This window comes from Salvia hispanica, chromosome 6, assembly GCF_023119035.1.
Source record: "Salvia hispanica cultivar TCC Black 2014 chromosome 6, UniMelb_Shisp_WGS_1.0, whole genome shotgun sequence".
NCBI classification, from domain to species: Eukaryota; Viridiplantae; Streptophyta; class Magnoliopsida; order Lamiales; family Lamiaceae; genus Salvia; species Salvia hispanica.
The window spans coordinates 19,281,680-19,302,313 of record NC_062970.1 but is presented as its reverse complement, the minus strand read 5'-3'; the positions used below and the strand labels follow the sequence as shown (position 1 = coordinate 19,302,313).

The 20,634-nt window shown below is 34.7% G+C and overlaps 2 protein-coding genes across 5 annotated transcripts; both read left to right on the top strand.

Annotated features, from left to right (window-relative positions):
* Positions 1-9,477: 9,477 nt before the first annotated feature.
* Positions 9,478-11,818, top strand: LOC125192751 (probable indole-3-acetic acid-amido synthetase GH3.1). Its single transcript, XM_048090383.1, has 3 exons — positions 9,478-9,855; positions 10,097-10,198; positions 10,364-11,818. The coding sequence occupies exons 1-3, from the start codon at positions 9,545-9,547 to the stop codon at positions 11,703-11,705; spliced, it is 1,755 nt and encodes a 584-aa protein (XP_047946340.1). The 5' UTR covers positions 9,478-9,544; the 3' UTR covers positions 11,706-11,818.
* Positions 11,819-18,447: 6,629 nt separating this feature from the next.
* On the top strand, positions 18,448-20,608 carry LOC125193375 (E3 ubiquitin-protein ligase APD1-like). Of its 4 annotated transcripts, none has more exons than XM_048091146.1 (5): positions 18,448-18,580; positions 18,670-18,739; positions 18,970-19,027; positions 19,864-20,161; positions 20,428-20,608. In XM_048091146.1, exons 2-5 carry the CDS (start codon positions 18,725-18,727, stop codon positions 20,504-20,506), a joined length of 450 nt encoding a protein of 149 aa, XP_047947103.1. In that variant the 5' UTR covers positions 18,448-18,580; positions 18,670-18,724; the 3' UTR covers positions 20,507-20,608. The 4 variants fall into 4 exon arrangements, with proteins under 4 accessions (XP_047947103.1, XP_047947107.1, XP_047947105.1 ...); XM_048091147.1 differs by having other exon boundaries at positions 18,452-18,580; positions 18,661-18,739; XM_048091150.1 differs by having other exon boundaries at positions 18,449-18,739; positions 19,918-20,161.
* The last annotated feature ends 26 nt before the right edge of the window (positions 20,609-20,634 follow it).

Sequence of the window (20,634 nt, the reverse complement as noted above, 5' to 3'; positions counted from 1 at the left end):
TCTGTCTTCTTTATTTAAGTCCTAGTATTCTAGTAAGATCAGCCCACACTGATATTGGGATACAGTTCGGGAACCGAGAGAAGATTTGTGGTTTAGTACTTAAAGCATCACGTGGAGAAGAAGCTAGCCATCTTCAATTCTTTGGAGAATTAATTAGGTATTTTTTCTGCTCCGTAGAAAAGCATGTTTTAGGTTTCAAATATTCTTAAAGCATGATTAATTCAAGTTATGAGCATGATACATGTGATAATTACGCGAATAGCTTTTGTCTAAATAATCTGCTAAATAGATCTAACTTTTATGTGATTAATTTATGCGCCCGCTTCCGCTGCCGGTTCCAACATGCTTGTCATTTATTTATCGCGCTTAAGATAGAAACATCCATTAATTAATTAATGTCTGCTATGGACTTAATTAATTAATCTCTTATTAATTCTAAGAGTGGACTCAGCAAGAAAGCGTTATTTATTATTCATAGAGTAGTCAACCTCCAACTAGCTAGGTTCCGAATAATAAAACCTTATTTCGAGCTTCTCTTGAGGATGTTATCAAACGAGACTCATCTCGTGCACGATTCAATATAATAGCAATCATAGTACCGCTAGATATAAATCACCACTACCAATATACCATGTTTATTGGGTTGCGAAAAACCCGCACCATTTGGCAAGTCAAAGTAGTGCATAATGAATACTGTATGCTCAATGCTAACGTACATTGATTAAGAAACAATAATTATCAAGATCTCGTCTTTCAGTATATAGCATAAAGACTAGGGGTGACAAATCGTGCGTGTCGGGTCGTTATCGTGTCGACACGATAACGACACGAACACGACCCGTTAAGAAAACCTCAAACACGAACACGAACACGGCCCGCTACCCTCGAGACACGAACACGGCACGAACACGACACGAACCCATTAACGACACGAACCGTTTCGGGTCAACACGACACGAACCCATTAATGACACGAAAATAAGTATTGAAAAATGAAAATAATAAGAATAATAATATTAAAATAATATGTGTTAATAAGAATAATAATATCAAAATATTATGTGTTAACGGATAACACGAACACGCATTGTTAACGGATAACACGAACCCGACACGAACACGACACGAACATGACACGAAATTTTCGTGTCCTTAATGGGTCGACCCGATAAGGACACGAACACGATAAGCTCTGACCCAAACCCATTAATTTCGTGTCGGTTCGTGTCGTGTTATCGTGTCGTGTCAAAAATTATCAGCCCTAATAAAGACATGTCTAGTTGTTAGATCCAATTTAGTGCTATACCACACGAATGTCATCTTATTTCAGTAAGGCTTAGAAATATGCGGACTGACATTGCAACCATTCACGATAGGTAGTCTAAGCCTATCTAGGTTGTGAAATTCTTCTTTTTATTTGTTGAGAACTGACCATGTTATCTTAAAGTGGACGACGTCCATAACCGGTTTACTAAAACAAAGACCTAGATTGTGTTAAGTTACTTATACATTTAAACATGTAATAAATCCATTAAATGTAAAACATAACTACATTATGACAAAAATAATCTGTTTTTATTCCTTGAAAAATAAAATAAGAGGTTTTACAGTATTCAATCACTCGAAAGGTAATTTCTAGTATATAAACTCTAACAAAAATATGATATACCGAAACTTTCGATATGATAACGGTATCAAATTCTTTCATACTGATATTTTTTTATCGACCGAGCCTTAAACTTACTAAGATTTATCAAATTTAAACACATATGCTAATAACATACTACTTTTTGTATCGACCGAGCCTTAAACTTACTAAGATTTATCAAATTTAAACACATATGCTAATAACATACTACATGATAATAAAAAATTATGTTTCATGATAGTAAAGTTTAACCCAAGGAAGAAAAAATAATGAAACCTTCAATTATTTTCCTTTTGACTCCTTAAACTATAATCCATAAAGTATTGTCCCAACTAAGTTTACGTAGGCCCAACTCAGTAAGCCCAATGATTCCGAAACCTTGGTAGAACGAACTTGGGCAAATATAAATGAATTAGTGATGTGATAAAATAACAAATTTGTAATACTCCATATCAATTCTTAGAATTAAATATAGCAATCTAAGTAGTTGAAATGATACAAAACGATTATATTTCATATTTCAAAATTATTAAATGAATATAAAGGTGATAACGTCAATTTTTATATATAGTATAGTTAAACCTAATCTCTCTCTGCTCAAAATTATTTCAAAATTTTAAATTTATATAACACTCTTAAGTTAAAAAAGAAATTCACAATAAATATAAGTACTTTCTTAGTCTCATAGAAATAGACCATTTGAATGACACGTGGGATCCATAAATCATAAAGTTAAAGAGAAGGAGAAAAAAATTCCACAAATGGATAAAGACTATTTTTATAGGACGGACAAAAAAAGAAAAGTGAGAATATTTGTATGAGACAGAGAAAGTATCGAATTAAAATTTTATAATCAGATTTCAATTGAATATATTCGGATCATGATATTTGATTATTTTTATTTCAATTTTTCGTATATTTTGATAAGCAAATTATATTTCAAGAAATATATCAAAATATCAACAAAATACATGTATAACTTCCATACAACTGTGTTGCTATTTTCGTGTACTTTTGTTTATATACTCATGTTAATGTGTTGATATTTTAATACACCATATTATAACCATAAAATCCACCAAAAAGAGATTTTTTTAACAAATTGATGTTTTTATCTTTTATTGATATTTTGTTTACTCTACTGCCTGTGTCTACCAATAAACATTTCATTTTGTCATTTTTCTTCGTCCATCAATAAATTTCTTTTCTTTTTTTACTATTTTTGGTAATGGACCGCACATTGCACTAACTTTATTTCACTCACATTTTAATATTTTACTATAAAATAAATATAAATGTAGGACTCACATCTACTAACAATTTTCATTCACTTTCCACTTCATTTCTTAAAATCTATACCAGGTCAAAATTGACCTTGTATTAGTGGACGGCTGGAGTATTTTTTTAAATCTGTAAGTTTTAATCTTAACCATTCGTTTTAAGATCTAAAGATATAGGATTAGTCTTAGTTATGTACTATTAAAGTAATATATGCATTTTAATATAACCGGAATGTAACTATTATATTCACAAATATTTTCTCTAAAAATTGCAATTTTTAAAAATTATCATAGGAGAATAGCTGCAAAGATATCAGAACAAAATAGATCTCGTTCGTAAATGGCTAGTATGTATGCTACTTCTTTAGAATAAAGGACTTTCATTAGTATCTTATCGATCGACATTGACTATTAATTTATAATAAACTTTTTTAAAATTTATAATAAACTTTACTTCATATGAGTTGTCGCTTTGTTATAAGCTCTTAGTTAGAAATTAAAATTTAAAAGTAATACAGTATTTACATAATCTCAATTTCTTTCAACTTTTTGAGGGAAATTTCCAGTCGATTTCTAAACAATTCAAGACGTCTTGCTGGCCGATTCGTCATATCGAATCCACTAATTTTATTTAGCTAATATATTTAAATTGTCGCCCATATATCTTGTTTAGAAGTCTACATAAATGTCAGTTTCTTTTGATACAGTTCACAATGTCTAACCCATTTCCTTATGTTACCAAGTCTATTTATTACACATATGTGTCGTGACGGGTGATTTCACTTATCACCAAATAAACGACAAAAGTTAACAAATTTTGTCAGAAGTTACTCTCCTATATCCGTCTAGCTAAAGATATCATATGTATGCAGAGATGTAAATAATTGTAAAGTGGAGTATATCTTTCCTAAAAATGAGTATGGAGCCAGGAATTCATTTCAGCGGGACAAAAATATATATATGAAGAATTTTAGAATTTGAGACGGAGCATTTATAAAGGAAAATTTGTTTGAACAAATTGATTAACAAATTAGTAGTATAAGTGAAATATATTGAGGTGAGACAATTGCCCTTTGTTCGGTCCAAGTAGATTTGCCCTTATCTATAAACTACAAACTAAATTTGGATAATTAGATTTTTAAATTAATGTCAATAGATGACAAATAACGTCAACATATGCTCACATTATATTGTAATTTTTATTGATGTTATTATTAACTTTTAAAAATTAATGGTCCAGATTTTAGTTTGTATACTTTGTAGGAAAAATATAATTTGCAGTATAGTTGGACTCTATGTATGCATATCTCCTAACTGCAATTTTTGCAAATGGTTCCTAGCAATGTTACTCGCAAATAAATGGTGTCATTAATTCTAGGCAATTAGCAAATAGAGAATCGTTAACATGAAGATTGATATCAATAAAACACATCGAAGTAGTAAGTAAGCATAATGCACAAACACTTTTCACTATTGGAAATATAGTTAGCAAAATAGTACTAATAGCGTACTACTAGTATTTGGGAGGAATAAAATTGCATTTTCTTTACAAATTCTTAAAGAAGAAACAAAACCCTTATCCAATGTAACATGATACTTATTTCTGAGATAAACGCGAAGCAAATTGTGGTGTAGATTAGTGGCGTTTGTGGGCGAATCATCACTCTTTTCACCAAAAAAATAAGAATATGTTTTAGATATATGTAATAATCCGTTACCTTTATGAAGCCAAACAAAACAATTTAATGCCACCATATTTTGCTTCCCATCCCTATAAAATTGATAAACAAGCTCCCATTTGTTGCGGATATTTATATGCCATAGTTGTTTTCTATGTTCTATGTTTAGTGGCAAAGTCTTCGACGCTTCTTTCAAGGATGTGGACTATAGCTTGTAGGCAAATGGAAATTTAGACTCAACATCTTTAAATTATTCCAACAATGTTGCTTCTCATAATTTACATGAAAATCAAAGAGCAAAACATATAATAACAAAATATTCTATTTACCGACATCAAGTTAGACCTATGATAATTAATAAAAACAAGATATGTATACTTTATGTGAAAAATGTACATAGTGTTAGTATATATGTCTATATATATATATTCAAATTCAATCATAGGCTTAATTACAAAGTATAGCCTAATACTAGCGGACAATGTAGTTGTTAATTTATGGTTTAATTAGTTATGAATTGTATTAGTATCAAGATCTATGCATGCCCACTGCTTTATGAGAGAATAATAACAAGAGTAATTGAATTTTGCATCTAATATCTTAGCCCATTCTCACCCAACTTTGAAGGGTTACATTTTTCCCAAACTAGATGAAACACAGAGAAATTATTTGTACTTGTTGATATCCTTTTTTGGGGAGGTTCAATTGCTTTCGCGTAAGCCAGATTCTTTCTTCGATTTGACTATGGAATTGAACCATCATGATGCTCATACATATCCACTTGCATGGCCTAAATTTAACTTTATTAACTAATTTTAAAACGTACATGTTACTATTATGCTTTCTCTCTGATGGAAAATGTATATTTTTCCTATTTATTTACTCTTCTCGCATGTTTTGTAGATAAGATAATTTATCATATGCAAGATATAAACAAATATAGAGTAGTTGTCTTCATTTTTACCCCAAAGTTCGTAATAATATTATTATGATATACTCCTATTAATGTGATTTTCATGGGATATTTTTCCATCCTAGTGAGAATATTTTTTCACGTGATATTTTTTCCATTGCTGGCATTACCTTGCCTATTAAAGAAGGATATGATTACACTACAAAAACAAGCTGAATTAGATGCTAATTGTGTACTATAAAGTGAATTCATTTTGGAATTTTCTATAGATAAAGTCAAATTTCTCCAATAAATCACATTTACAGATGGATCGGGACTGAATAAGGAAGAAGGACAATAGTTGGTGTATGAAAATTGAGGAACACGTACTCTTATGGACTCAATGTCTCATATCGGCTGTGAGAACAATTGGTATGAAATATATAGACTAAATGAACTATTTCTCCTAACAAGCTAGTCTTTTTGTCTGAGTTCTCCTATTTGGTCTTTATTAGGGACCATAATAATTGTTACTTAAATCTGTCTTTGTTACAATTAGGAACACGGCTTAGAATATCATTAAAGAGATGTAATCATGTAATACAAATCGACATCGTCGCTATCAATAAGGAGAGGTAGTATTATTAACAAATACTGTTAGAGAATGAGACTATTGAAGCTATCATGAGTAAGATAAATTAAAAATATGTGCCGTCCAATTAAATTTCATTCCTGCCTATGTTTTCTCTGATTCAGAAACGTACAAAGTGAGATTATTTTTTTCCCAACAAATTCGTATATCCAACGAACTAAACTCGTCCACTAGGACAAGATCCACTTGCTATGAATTGGTGAGACAAATTCAACGTCCCCTATGAAGCTTGAAATCACAAGATCGAATAAATATTTATCATTTAACCTTTATCAAGTAGGTAATTTCACTTTTTCTAACAAAAATATAATAAAATACACGAAATATCTTAGGACCTAAGTATGTGGAGGAAACATGATTAATTAAAATAATTAGGCGATGAAAACTATGGAATTCGTGATTGTAACCACCACTTAGATATAGGTATGAAGAAAATTCCGTATCATTAGTTGACAAATAGTGTACCTACAAACACACAAATTATAGCTGCCTCGTAAATGACGTTATTGCCCCTGATGTCCACGTGATTGCTTCAAAATTTCTACACCATAATTATTTATATTTATGTCAACTTTATATGCATAGCAATTTAATTTCCCCGTCTATTAATGTATGCAAACATCATGGTCACGGTAAACCATATCGATTATATATCATCGAATATTAAATCTAACATGAAACTGATTGGATGTATATTATACACAAGACAATAGCATTCTCCACTTAAAGTATGATACTCCCATATTAACTGAATCATTTTTCTATTTTAGAAAGTTTTAAGATAATTAAGTCATTTTTATTTTTAAAAAAAAATAACTCCTCTCTTATTTTTTTTATCTCTTCATGTCTCTTACTTTATTTTATCTTACTTTATTTACTATCCACATAACACATATTCTTAAACTTCATGCTGAAAAAGTATTTCTATTAACAAGGAGGAATGGATAAAGGAGTAGCATTTTGTAGTACTATAAGAGCATTCCCAATGGAGGTGGCGAATTCTCGGCGATAAATCGCCGGTTATCGCCGAATTATCGCCGGCCATTGTGGCGAAGTCGGCGATAATTCGGCGATAATGTTGCCGTTGCTTCGCCGAGTGGCGTTCTAACGCCGGATTATCGCCGAGCGATCGCCGGCCACTGTGGCGACGCTCGGCGATAATCGGCGATAATTAAAATTTTTTTTTTTTTTTTTTTTTTTTTTGAACCCAACGGCTATTTTACATTCCACCCCTATAAATATTTCCTCCACTTCCTCCATTCATCACCCACAATCTTCATTCTCTCCATTTTCAATCTCTTCTCCCAATCTTCAATTTTCATCAAAATTATGAGCTTTTGGAAGAAAAGTTCCCGATCGGGTAAGGATAAGGGTAAGGGGAAAGAGTCGAGTTCACAAATTCCCAACACGGATGAAGCAAACGAGCAGTGGATGCAGTCGTTGTTGGCGATGGGTTCTCCTCCCGGCCAACTTCCATACGGGGGTCCGTCTCCTTTGCAGACTCCTCCGGCGCGGAGACTTTCTCCGTACTTCAACTCTGCCGGCAGAATGCCCTTTCCAGCCGACGATGTGTATCGGCCCCAGTTCGACACCCCCGGATCAACCCCAGGCGACCAAGAATCTCAGGCCGCGACACTGAGCGCGGAGGACTTCGAGGTGGAAGAAACGCCCACCGAGCCGCCTTCTAGGAGCGGGAGGGGGAAGGCGCCGGCGTCGTCGGCCGCGACTGATACGACGTTCCGATGAGAGGCCGAAGCGGGTAAGGACTACTTACACCCTGCAAGAGTCCGAGCTGATAGCCGACCATGCTGGGCGGACACGTCACAGACGCGGAGCGCAAAGCAACTACCAGACCGAGATCATATTCTGGGAGCGGATTGCCGCGAAGTACAGGAGCCACAAGACTGCCTCAATGAAGGACCATGGCAGCGAGGCGATCCGTCGGCATTGGGAGCGCCTCATGAGGGACTGCGGGCACTTCAACGGTATTTATTCTAACTTGATGACTCACATGACGAGTGGCCAGAACGAGCACATGGTCCGAGATGAGGCCATCCGGATGTATAGTAGCCAGTACTTGTCGACGAAGGGCTTCAAGTATTGGAACATCTACGATAAGCTGAAGGATCTCCCCAAATTCCGGACGGGAATGCACGACGCGCTGCACGGGAAATCGGTGCGCTCGCGACTTAGCGTTTCGGAGAGCGAGGGGAGCGCGGCCCACATCGACTTGAGTGGGGATGGTCCGCACGAGCGCCCGGAGGGAGTGAAGAAGGCGAAGGGGAGGCGGAAGGGGAAGGGCGCAACGTCGGAAGTCGCGTCGGAATCCGTCATCGACTTAGAAAAAGCCACTTATTCGAGCAATGTCGCCAATCTGACCCAGATGTACACGCTGTACTTCACCGGCGGCGGGACCCCTGAAGAAAAGGCGGCCCTCTGGAAATGCATCCAACACCTGCAGAGTACGCTGGGGCTCGATCCCGACGCCCCTCCGGCCCCTCCGTCTTAGATTTTTTTTTTTTAAATCTTTGTTTATTTGCGTTTTTTATTTGTAGTTTTTTTTTTTTCTCGTTGTATTATATTTTCCAATGATTAATACAACGATGAATTGTTCATTATTAGTCTATTTATTAAATACATTTGTAGGGAAAATTAAATAATATAAAAAATAATGATGTAAAAATGAAATGTTGAGTTAGGGAGAAATAAGGGAGAAATAAGGGAGAAACCAATGTAGCACTTGGCTAAAAACTGGGGATAAATTTTGGTGCTGATGTGGCGCTGATGTGGCAGGAGTTAGGGAGAAATAAGGGAGTTTTTAGGGAACTCCATTGGGAGTGCTCTAAAGGAATTGAATTTGCATCATTTATGTTATCCAATTCCATAATTAAATGTAAATATAGGGATTCTACTTTTTTTACTACTATTATTTTCATGCATTTAGGTAGTACTAGCATTTTATTTATACTCTATGTCGCCGGCAGCCTATCATTGTCCCTGACCAACGTAAATGAAGTCAAGACAAAATCTCCCGAGCTGGAAAATGATTACGTGGATCAGAGTGGGCCCCAGTGTCCCCTCCATCAGTGCCAATATTGCGTCATGTGGTCCCACAATGCCACCCATCCACACTACAATTTAGAGGACATATACGTTTCAAATGTCCGAAAGCAGTAAAACTCATCCAAACAAAAGACGAGAAAAGCATAAAGAGTCCGGCATCCACGTGTCCGATCCGACGTGGCGGATTGCGGGCCAGCCTACTTCCTTTCCTATATAAAACCCAACCCTCCCCCTCCTCAAAAATCACACAACAAATACACCACTTCAAAACCCAATCAAACATATTTTTAATTCTAATTTCATCTTCAATTTCTCGAGCACCGTTTGACCATGGCCGTTGACTCCTCTCCCCCGCCACCACCGGTCAACGAGAAATTCGCTAAGAGCCTCGAATTTATTGAGGAGATGACCACGAATCCGGATTCCGTGCAAAAAGGAGTGCTGGCCGAGATACTCACCCAAAATGCGCACACTGAATATCTCCAGCGCTTCAACCTTGGAGGCGCTACAGACCGCGAATCCTTCAAGTCAAAGGTTCCAATCGTGACGTACGAGGATCTCCAGCCCGAGATCCAGCGCATCGCCAACGGAGACCGCTCTCCTATCCTTTGCTCCTATCCCATCTCCGAGTTTCTTACTAGGTAATAAAAATATGAGGTTCCTCAATTTAGATCTAGCTTCATCTCTTTTCAATTTTGGATATTTTACTAAAAATCCGCATTTCTATATCATTGTAACTAATTCAGAATCTTACCTATTTGATTAATTTTCACGTGATCCTATGCAATTTTAGGAGATAAAACGTTTTCTATCTAAATAAAGAAATTGAACACTACTTAACTAAAATTGTTTTTTTATCTTTTTTTTTTTTTAATTTGGCAGTTCCGGTACCTCAGCCGGTGAGAGGAAGCTGATGCCGACGATTCGCGAAGAGATGGACCGCCGACAGCTGTTGTACAGCCTTCTCATGCCGGTGATGAATTTGTAAGAAAATCACTAATCCATCTATACTTTTACTCGTCAAGTTAGTATCAATCTCAGAAAAGGCATACTTTTCTCCAAAAAGGCCATGCAAAATTAAATTAAACACTCATTAGACATGGCCTTTCCAAGCAGTACATGACCTTTTTTTTCTCTTATGGACCACAGATATGTCCCTAACTTAGACAAAGGCAAAGGACTCTACTTCCTATTCATCAAAGCGGAAACCGAAACCCCAGGCGGTCTGGTCGCCCGGCCGGTTCTGACCAGCTACTACAAGAGCGACCAGTTCAAGAACCGGGCGGTCGACCCTTACAATACCTACACCAGCCCGGACGAGGCCATCCTCTGCGTGGACTCGTTCCAGAGCATGTACACGCAGATGCTCTGCGGCCTCCTCATGCGTGAGGAGGTCCTGAGAGTCGGGGCAGTCTTCGCCTCAGGCCTCCTCCGCGCCATCAAGTTCCTGACTGTTCACTGGCGCCAGCTCGCCCTAGACATCTCGACCGGGGTTTTAAACCCTAAAATCACGGATGTATCTATACAGAAACGGATGGCCGGGATTCTTAGACCGGACCCAGTCCTAGCAGAGTTTATGAGCAGAGAGTGTGAAGGTGAAAATTGGGAAAAGATAATCCCTAGAATTTGGCCTAACACAATATACCTGGATGTGATTGTGACGGGGGCGATGGCTCAGTACATCCCGCTGCTCGATTTCTACAGCGGGGGGCTACCTCAGGCGTGCACGATGTACGCGTCGTCTGAGTGCTACTTCGGACTGAACATGAAGCCGATGACCAAGCCGTCGGAGGTTTGCTACACCATCATGCCCAACATGGGTTACTTCGAGTTCCTCCCCCACCCGCCCGAGACTGAACATGGGGCAGTGGAGCTTGCTGACGTGGAGGTGGGGAAGGAGTATGAGCTAGTGGTCAGCACCTACTCAGGACTCTGCCGCTACAGAGTTGGAGATGTCCTGAAAGTGACAGGTCACCACAACTCTGCGCCGCAGTTTAAGTTCGTACGGAGGAAGAACGTGCTCCTCAGCATCGATGCGGATAAGACGGACGAGCTGGAGCTGCAGAAGGCGGTGGAGAATGCGGCGGCGTTGCTGGAGGAGTATAAATCGTCTGTGGTTGAGTTCACGAGCTACGCGGACACGGGGTCCATCCCGGGGCACTACGTGGTGTACTGGGAGCTGTCTGGTGGGGCCCCGGGCGGGGAGGTGATGGACAAGTGCTGCCATGTGATGGAGGAGTCGATGAACTCGGTGTACAGGCAGTGCCGGGTCGCCGACAACTCGGTGGGGCCGCTCGAGATTCGGCTGGTGCGGGGGGGCACGTTTGAGGAGCTCATGGACTACGCCATCTCCAGAGGCGCGTCGATTAATCAGTACAAGGCGCCGAGGTGCGTGAGCTACACGCCCATCGTGGAGCTGCTCGACGCGAGGGTGGTGTCCGCGCATTTCAGCCCCGCCCCACCGCACTGGACCCCGGAGAGGCGGGGTTGATTCGTTATGGTGTTTTTGGAATAAGGTGGTTGTTGTGTTTGATCTGGATTGTGTTTTTTTTCTCTTTTTAAATATTGTGAGTAGATTCAAATAAATGGTAAATTTGTCTGTGAGTTGTGAAAGGTATGAGTCAATTATAAGTTGGGGAAAAGGAAAATTGATCTAAAAGTGTTGATTTTAAGATTCTCCCGTCACCAAACCTACTAATATAGGCTCCTTTCTTAGCAATAGTGTGTAAGACATGAATTATTATTATTGTTTAAAATGTAAATAGAGTAATTGTTAGTAGTTCCTAATTAAGCGATAGTACTATTACTAAACTAGTAAAATAAGAGATTTATAGTACTAATGACTGAAGTAACAATACAATTATTTTAGGGGGACGACTACGACTGTCATTCAAATAATTCATCTCAATCTGGATTTTAAACTCATAAAAAAAAGTAGTTTAATCTTTTAAACTTTCTGCTTTTATTTAAAGATCTTCCAATTTTTTCGATATATCAAACTCTAAGGCTTAGTCTTTTTATTCTAAAACGATTGGGGCCTTTTGAGTCAAGTAAATAAGATTGGAGCTTTTTTTTGGGGAAAATAGTTAAGGCTTTTGGGCTGGGCTCGGGATTAAGTATTTTTTGGGCTTGAAGAGTAATCAAATATTGGGCTCATAAATGTATTCTTGCAAAAAATTTGAAATCTCGACCCCAAAGCGCTCACACCCCGGCCCGACAGTATAGTGAGGAGTATTCAATCAAGGTGCACAGTGACCTGCTAAGAGGAGGGTCGTAATCCACTGTCCTGCCAGAAACTCACTTCCCAAGTTCTCACATTTTTGCTTGAGAGATTTCGCAACCACACAGACAGTAGTGAAAATCGATCCTTGGCAAATTTTGCAATTCTGTCTCTCCGGAATCAGCTGCGCTGTCTATGCGGGCCACTCATAAATGTATTTATATGGTACTCCACGTGTAGTTGACATGGAGTACTTAAAAAATGTATACACAGTTTGTAATCTTTGTTTGCAATTAAGATTATGTATAACTCTACCCATAATTGGTTAAAGCAAATATATAAGTTATTAGTATATGTAGTATTATTCCGTAATCAACAAATTTGATAATGAGCTTGGCTAGTGTGTTTAACGAAACACAATACTCCTGCTAGCTACTTATTTATTCTAATAAAATCTACTAGGGAACTAAGGATATTAGAGACAAAGTTCTTATTGTGTTACCTACTATTCCTTATTGGAATTTTGTTTCTACTTTGGTGATTTAATTTTTCATGAATTGAGAATTCATGCAATACTGAATACTCTTTGATATATTTCTTTTTGGTATTTTTTTCATATGATATGACTGAACAATTGATGACGGTGATGAACTTAAATGTTGTTTAGACTTTAGTTGGATAAAATTAGATATAGTCTTAAAATTGAAAAAAGATCACGAGAATGGATAAACACGACAACTATACAGTATTTGGATTATATTTTAAATTTTGTACAAAGTTTTAGTCCAGAAAGTAATTTCCTTACAGTGTTTTGGTTCAGCACATATTTCAACAATCAAGTAACTTAAAAAACATTTTCCGTAAAATATGCAAGTACAAAAGGTCATTGATGCTACTCCTATAAGCTTGAGATTAATTATTCGCTTGTGGTAATTAAATAAGAGTCGGACTTCAAAATAATTATATTTTTAAACAGATAATGCAGAATCTGTCCTATAGCTGAACGACGTTTTATAAATAAATACATAAATATAAATAATCAAATATTACGAGTGAGTGCTAGAAAGAAGGAACCTATTGCTGCCGTGGTCACGCCATTGTCTCATTTTAATATACTATATGGTGCCGGTTATTTGTTATAATTAATTATTATATAAAAATTCATATAGAATTAAATTCTGAGATTATTTTAAATGAAATGGATAGCTATATATATTAATTATCCTTATTTTATATAATTATATATTTATAATTAAATTGTGAGAATAATCTCATAAATAAAATATAATACATATTTAATTATAATCTCATAAATAATACATATTTAATTATAAGACATGCAAACTAAAATAATCCGGTACTAATTATCTGAAACATCTTTGCTCACAACATATAAAATATTCAAAAGCAATTATTACCTTTGAAATAATTATCGATCTCAATTATTATTCTTCAACTGCAAGCCATTCAAAATCAATGAAAATTTTATACCTTTTCTAAAAGGAAATGGATATTCATTATTATTTAATAAAGAATCTATATAGGGATATATTAATATGACAACTCACTTTATTGTAACATCATACCACCATTATAGGTTGTTAGATCTGAAGATCATGTGATGTGAATCAAATAATATATCTTTACTTCCAATGTTTTACGTGATTTATATGGTTTGATGCTCCCAAAAGTATGTTTTATGGTGTAGGAAGCAGGATGGATGGTGAAACGGGACATGGAATGAAGCTCGGATTGAGAACAAGGTCATTGAAAAAAGAGTCGTGCAAAATAACCAATTTGATAGACTGTCCATTCTGCATCGTGAGTCCAGAATGTGCTCAAAATTAGACACCCGGTCGGGTGATTTTCATGCCCAATAATTCACCCGGCCGGGTACGAAGACGTAGTAACCGCCAAATTCAATTTTTTTTAATAGTTTGGAGGCAGTTTTTGGGTAGGGAGAGACTTCCTTGGACACAAAGAGAGGGGGAAGAAGAGAGAAAGAGAGAAGGAAGAAATTTCGGCCAACATTCTGACGAACTATCTCCGAATCTCCATTGCACTCAACAAGAGGATGCTTTCTATGATTTTCATTGTGATTATTACCATATGTTTAGACTAAACTCTCAATGTTGCTCCAAGTTATGATTTATGCTTGTTTAAATGTATCTACATCTTTGAATTCACGTTTTGATATCATTGATGTGTTTAATGTTAGATTCTATCACTTTAGAGGCTTCTATTGTTATAGATGTTTAATCCTTGTTTATCGTCTCTTTAATATAGACTTGGATGGACTAATCAATTGATGTGTTGTTGAATTTGAATTGTTCAGAGGATAATTTGACAATGGGTTAGGTCAGTTTATATTGTAGATGATCTTTTATTCCAGCGCTTCCGTAGGAATTTAATATCTTGGAAAATTAGTTCATGGAACAAGTGTTCAACTGACTGTGAACTATATGTTACAAACATGTTTAGTGTATGCGATTAGGTTGATTAATTTAATCCCAAAATATGTGCTTTCAAGTCTAATGAACAACTTGGAGTGACATGTCTTTCCGTTTGTGAAATCTTTCTGATTTTATTCGTTTGTTTTAATTTTGTCAACATCTTTCAAAACCAAATATCAAACCTTCGTTATGTTTTTATATTTTTGTAGGTTTAAACAATCTTTCACCTCCATGTGGATCGACACTTGAAATATTACTTACGACACTGTAATCTTGCATTATTGTAGTATTATTAGAGTTAATTAATTAAACTTGATATATTGTGCGAACCGGTTTAGATACTCTAAAATACGCATCATCGTGTGAATCTCAAGATACCATGTGGCAGCACATTCTAATTAAATTGGAACATAAGAAAACGCTGAAGGAAAAAATCGGCATTCTCTATTTTTAGTATGTTACCAGATTGCAGTGTTACTCAATGCAACATTCGTAGTGTTACATGCCTGCAATATTCGTAATAATAATTTTTTATCTTACTAGATTGCAGTGTTAACCAGTAGTATTTGCAGTTTATATATTACTACTTTGTTGTACTTGATTTTTTTTTTTGGAATTGACTAAAATACCCACGTCTGCAATATCAAACACATAAGACTGCAATTCGAACTCTATTTAATCAATTCAATCGTAAGCATCCATTTTATAGATCTAAAGGGTTAAATTATTGTTATGGTGTCACTCATAATGTCACCCTAATGCTTCCTTTTATAGTATATATCTATAAAGGGGAGTGTTAGGGTGCCACCACCTAACATCATACCACCATTTCTAACCAATTATTTGTACACGTGGACGAATAATAAGCTGCCACGTGGCAAAAAAAATCTGAAAAAGACGGCCAGCAATATTTTGTACACTATACAACAATTTTTTTGGCCAGCAATATCCAACACGCTACACAGCAATCTATAAATTGTTGTATAGTGTTTATAATATTGGTGTATAAGTGGTGTCATAGTGTCACTTTAAGAGAGTTTGTCATTTTAACACAAATTTATCTATAAATGCAAAACTATATCCTTAATAATGACTATGGTGTATTTAAACATAGGATTACACGAAATATATGAGTGCATTAATTTTTTTTATTATTATAGAGAATTTCTGTACCGTTCTATAAAAATTAAATTGTTATTTTTTTATATTATATTTGGTTTTATTAGTTTAATTTGCCAGTCAATTAGCCTTACTAGATGAGCCATATGCATTCTGGAGACTAAATAATATTCAATGAGAAATTGATAGATCATGTGAACAATAGCCCATAATATCCAAGCAAAGTAAAATCAATTATTGAAAAAAAAAGTGTTATCAATTGCTTCACTCCATCAGATTTATTGAATTTCTTTAGATTGCAATAAAAATAATTTGGATTGAGATTCAAATAATTGGTTCATTCTTCAATCATTTAACAACGGGAAGTGCAACCCAGATTATGATTATGGGTTTCAAAATTTTTCGATGAGTTTTACATTTGATAAGTAGTCCCTACGTCCCACAAAGATTGTCCTAATTTTTCATATTTCCGTCCGTCCTATAAAGTTTGTCTCATTTCACTTTTACCATTTTTTATAGTGAACCTCATATTTCACCAACTCATTCATACTCACATTTTATTATAAAACTAATACTTTAAAGTAGGCCTCACATCCCACCAACTTTTTCAACTCACTTTTCATTACATTTCTTAAAATCCGTGCCGGATCAAAATGGGACTATCTTTGTTGGACTGAGGGAGTATCTAAATTCATCTATGAAACATCTAAAACAATATAATAATCTAATTTTCTACCTAACAAGTGTAAATTTTGCTTTTAACTGAAATATTTCGAAGATCAACTCGAATTTAAAATAATATCTTAAAACTTACTAGAATTTTAAATTTACATTTATCTCAATACTAATTGTGTGGTTTTACCATCTCCAACTATACATTAAAAATCCATTTTTGGTGTAAAAAAGTTTCCAATTATATACTAAACCCAAATTTATTTTTAAATTTTTTCTACAAAACAACACGAAATATGGTACTACTGCAAATTTTTGAAATATTGCAAATCACCCATTATTATTTAACTAATGTGAGCTAAAACACGAACAATAAGTTATAATAACAAAATGAAAAAATGTAATCTAATAATCCCGTAAATCATCCAAATCTTCCAATCCTCCAATATTGTTGAAGTACGAAGAATATGTTGTAGTTACATCGCCATTTGGTTGTTCTTGTTGTTGAGCTTTTTTCCGTAAAATGCGTATTGTGATTTGTTTTTGTAATTGTGATGTTTTTAAATGTTATGTTTCAATTTTATTGTAGCATGTTGTATTTTCATTTTCAAGTTAATTAGTATTCCCTTCGTCCTAAGATATTAGACCCTTTTCTTTTGGGCATAGGAATTTATGAGATAGTTGTTTAGTGGTGTAAGTGGAGTTGGTAGTAGAGTAAATTTTTACCATAAATAGAAATGGTTCAAGTGTATTGGAACACCTCAAAGTGGAATAAGGGTCTAATATCTTGGGACAGAGGGAGTAGTACTCTATAATATTTTTAATATAAAGAATATTTATTATTCCATCTATTCTTGAAAAGTATGAACTATTTCATTTTTAGTTCGTCCCTGAAAAGTATGAAATTTCTAACTTTGGAAAAATCTTTTCTGTCTAGTGAGGTGAGATTTATTCTCCACTAACAATACTTTAAAAAAAATTCTTTCTATCACTCTCTTACTTTTCCAATGGTGCATTAAAATTCATGCCAAACTAAATGTTCATACTCTTTTGGAACAAGGGAGTATATAAATATATTAACAAGAAAATTTTATTTAATTATTTAATATATATAACATATTGATAAAGTGTTGTGGGATTAATGTGTAATTTGAATAAGTATGTAGGTATAATTAAAAGAATATAAAAAATAGGTGAATATGAAATATTTTTTTGAATTTGAGTTTGAAGTAAATAATTAAAATGAAACTACTTTTTAAAAAGACTCATACTCAAAAATAGGTTAAATGGTTGGAGTACGTTATATTGTTAATTTTTTAAATTGTTAACTCTGCTAACTTATCAAAACAGTGTATTAAAAATGTCAACAAAATTATGTGTTGACATCTTTAATATATTGTGTTGATGAGTTAACAGAGTTAGCAATTTAAAAAAATTAGCAATCGATCATGCCGATGCAGATGGTTGGATCTTAATCAGCATGTATCGACATTTGAATCAATAGAAAGATTGTAAGTAAAGCTAAATGAGTAGTGCAAACTACAAAGTATGCCGATGAGAATCATTATAGGGGACACATACATAATGATTATACACGTATATGTGATGTAATCCCAAAGATAAAAATCAAATTCACAAACTCATTTTTGTAGAACTATTCTTTTCTCCCCCAATTTCAATTTTGTAATCACTTGAATCTTGACTTTTCGTAACAAAATAGGACTTCCATTTAAAATCTCCCTTTTAATATTTCGAAACTGTCGTCGGCTCAATAAATAGAAATAGGAGTATTTAATTAGACAGAAGACTTTGAGCTCGACCAACTCTATCAGTATTTAAAATTGGTCACCTCTTCAGCAAAGTAACTGATAATTCATCATTTTGTGCCAACATCCAGTTTTCGTGAGCCAGCCCTCATTCCTCATTTCCCAAATTCCCAAACCATGAAATTCTTAAAAATTTAAATATTAATTTCATCACAGAAACTGCAGGCTTATTTTGGAATCACAGTTTCTTCATTCAAGAGAAGAAGAAGAAGAGAGAGGCATGATCCATCTCAAGGTAAACACAACTCTTTGTATCAGATTTTCACTTTTCAGTTCAGTTTTAATTTATTAGATTGAGAGGGTAAAACTAATTAATTAGGAGTATTTATATACTGTTTTTCAAAATCATCATCTGAAGTTGATTTTAATCTGCTCAATCACATTATAACTGATAATTCATCTTTTCTTACATTTAATCTTGCATTTTCAATTTTCTCTTTTGAATTTGTTTTTGTTTTGTGGCAGGACGATGGTCACGGTCTGGACTTTCCTATAGAAGTCTTGTTTTACATCGCAATAAGTGGTAAATTTTTATTAAAAAACTCTGCATTGTTACTATAAGAGATCTTGTATTTTACTTTTGCAAATTAGATCCAAAGTTGTCATAGTGTAAATTACTGCTGAAACCACTTTTACAAGCTTGCAACTGATAAAGTTAATGCGTGATTATTACTACTACCTTTGATCATTAAATGTTACTTGCAATAAGGTCTTCCTTGAAATAAATTTTATTGCTCCCTCCGTCCCTCATTAATTATCAACTTTCATTTTTCACTATAAATGATAAGTAGATCCACATTCTAATAACACATCTCATTCACATTTTATTATAAATTTAATATATAAAATGAGACATCTATTCCACTAACCTTTTCAACTCACTTCCTTTTAGTACATTTTTTTAAAATCCGTGTCAGAATCAAAGTGGACAATTTTTGAGAGATGGAGTGAGTATTAATAAATATGCACAACCAACGCTGCTATCATACTATTATTGATGTTACACTTGACAGGGACGTCACGATGAGTCTAGTGGCGTTGATATGTCGTTTTAGAATGTTGATAATATAAAATATAAATTACTAAGAAGTACTATATCAAATTATTTAGTGTTGTATGAGTAGAGAAATAATATTAATAAAAATTAATGAATTTGTTGAGTAGATAAAGTGGTGAGGATTGAGCTATATGGGAGAATAAATATTGATATATTGAGAGTGATCATATATAAGAGGGTAGCATCCAAATAGCAGAACGAGAATAATGTTTAGAGATAGATAGAGTATTTGATTTACTACTTAAATTGTAATGATCCATTGTGACAGATTATTTATTTATTTTGCGGTGATGAAATTTTAGTAGTATTCTTGATGGTGATTGCGTTGATGATGAAACTCTTGTGGGATTCCGGAGACGATGGCGGAGGAGCGAGGGTTGGTGAGACGAGCGGTTTATCGTCTTCAAAGGTGGAAGCTTGGTTCATATCTTCGTATGGGACAAATGAGGACGACATTGAGTCGACTGGTGACAAGAGTTGCACTTCATCATCGGACGATTTATACGATGGAAAGATATGCGTGATATGTTACGACGACCAAAGAAGCTGTCTCTTTGTACCTTGTGGACATTCTATTACTTGTTACACTTGCGCTAAAAGGTACGCACATATCCTTTCTTTTTTAATAATTGCAACACTAGGTTTAAAAATTATGTCATCGTGAGCTCAAATTTGAAACTCTGGACTACATGAATATATATCATCAAATTTAGCAGCGATTAGATTATTGAAACAAGGTCGTTATATTTAAAAATTAAAATAATGGGACCCTTTCTGGAATGTACTTAACTATTGGGATAATATTTGATATGTTTCCAAATATTTATATGTGGCATTCTTTTTATTTTAATTTTGTACTTTTGTAGGCTTATAATTGAAGAAATGAAGAGTTGTCCCATATGCCGGACTGATATCGACAAAATACGGAAGTTGCATATTTTGTGAAAACCAACTTTCTTAATTTTCATTGCAAGTTTTGTACATATAGTTCATTGTTACTAAAAGATGGATACACACACATATCTATTGCGTGAGATTTTATTGACACGTATGTGTTTTAGATGGTCCCCTAA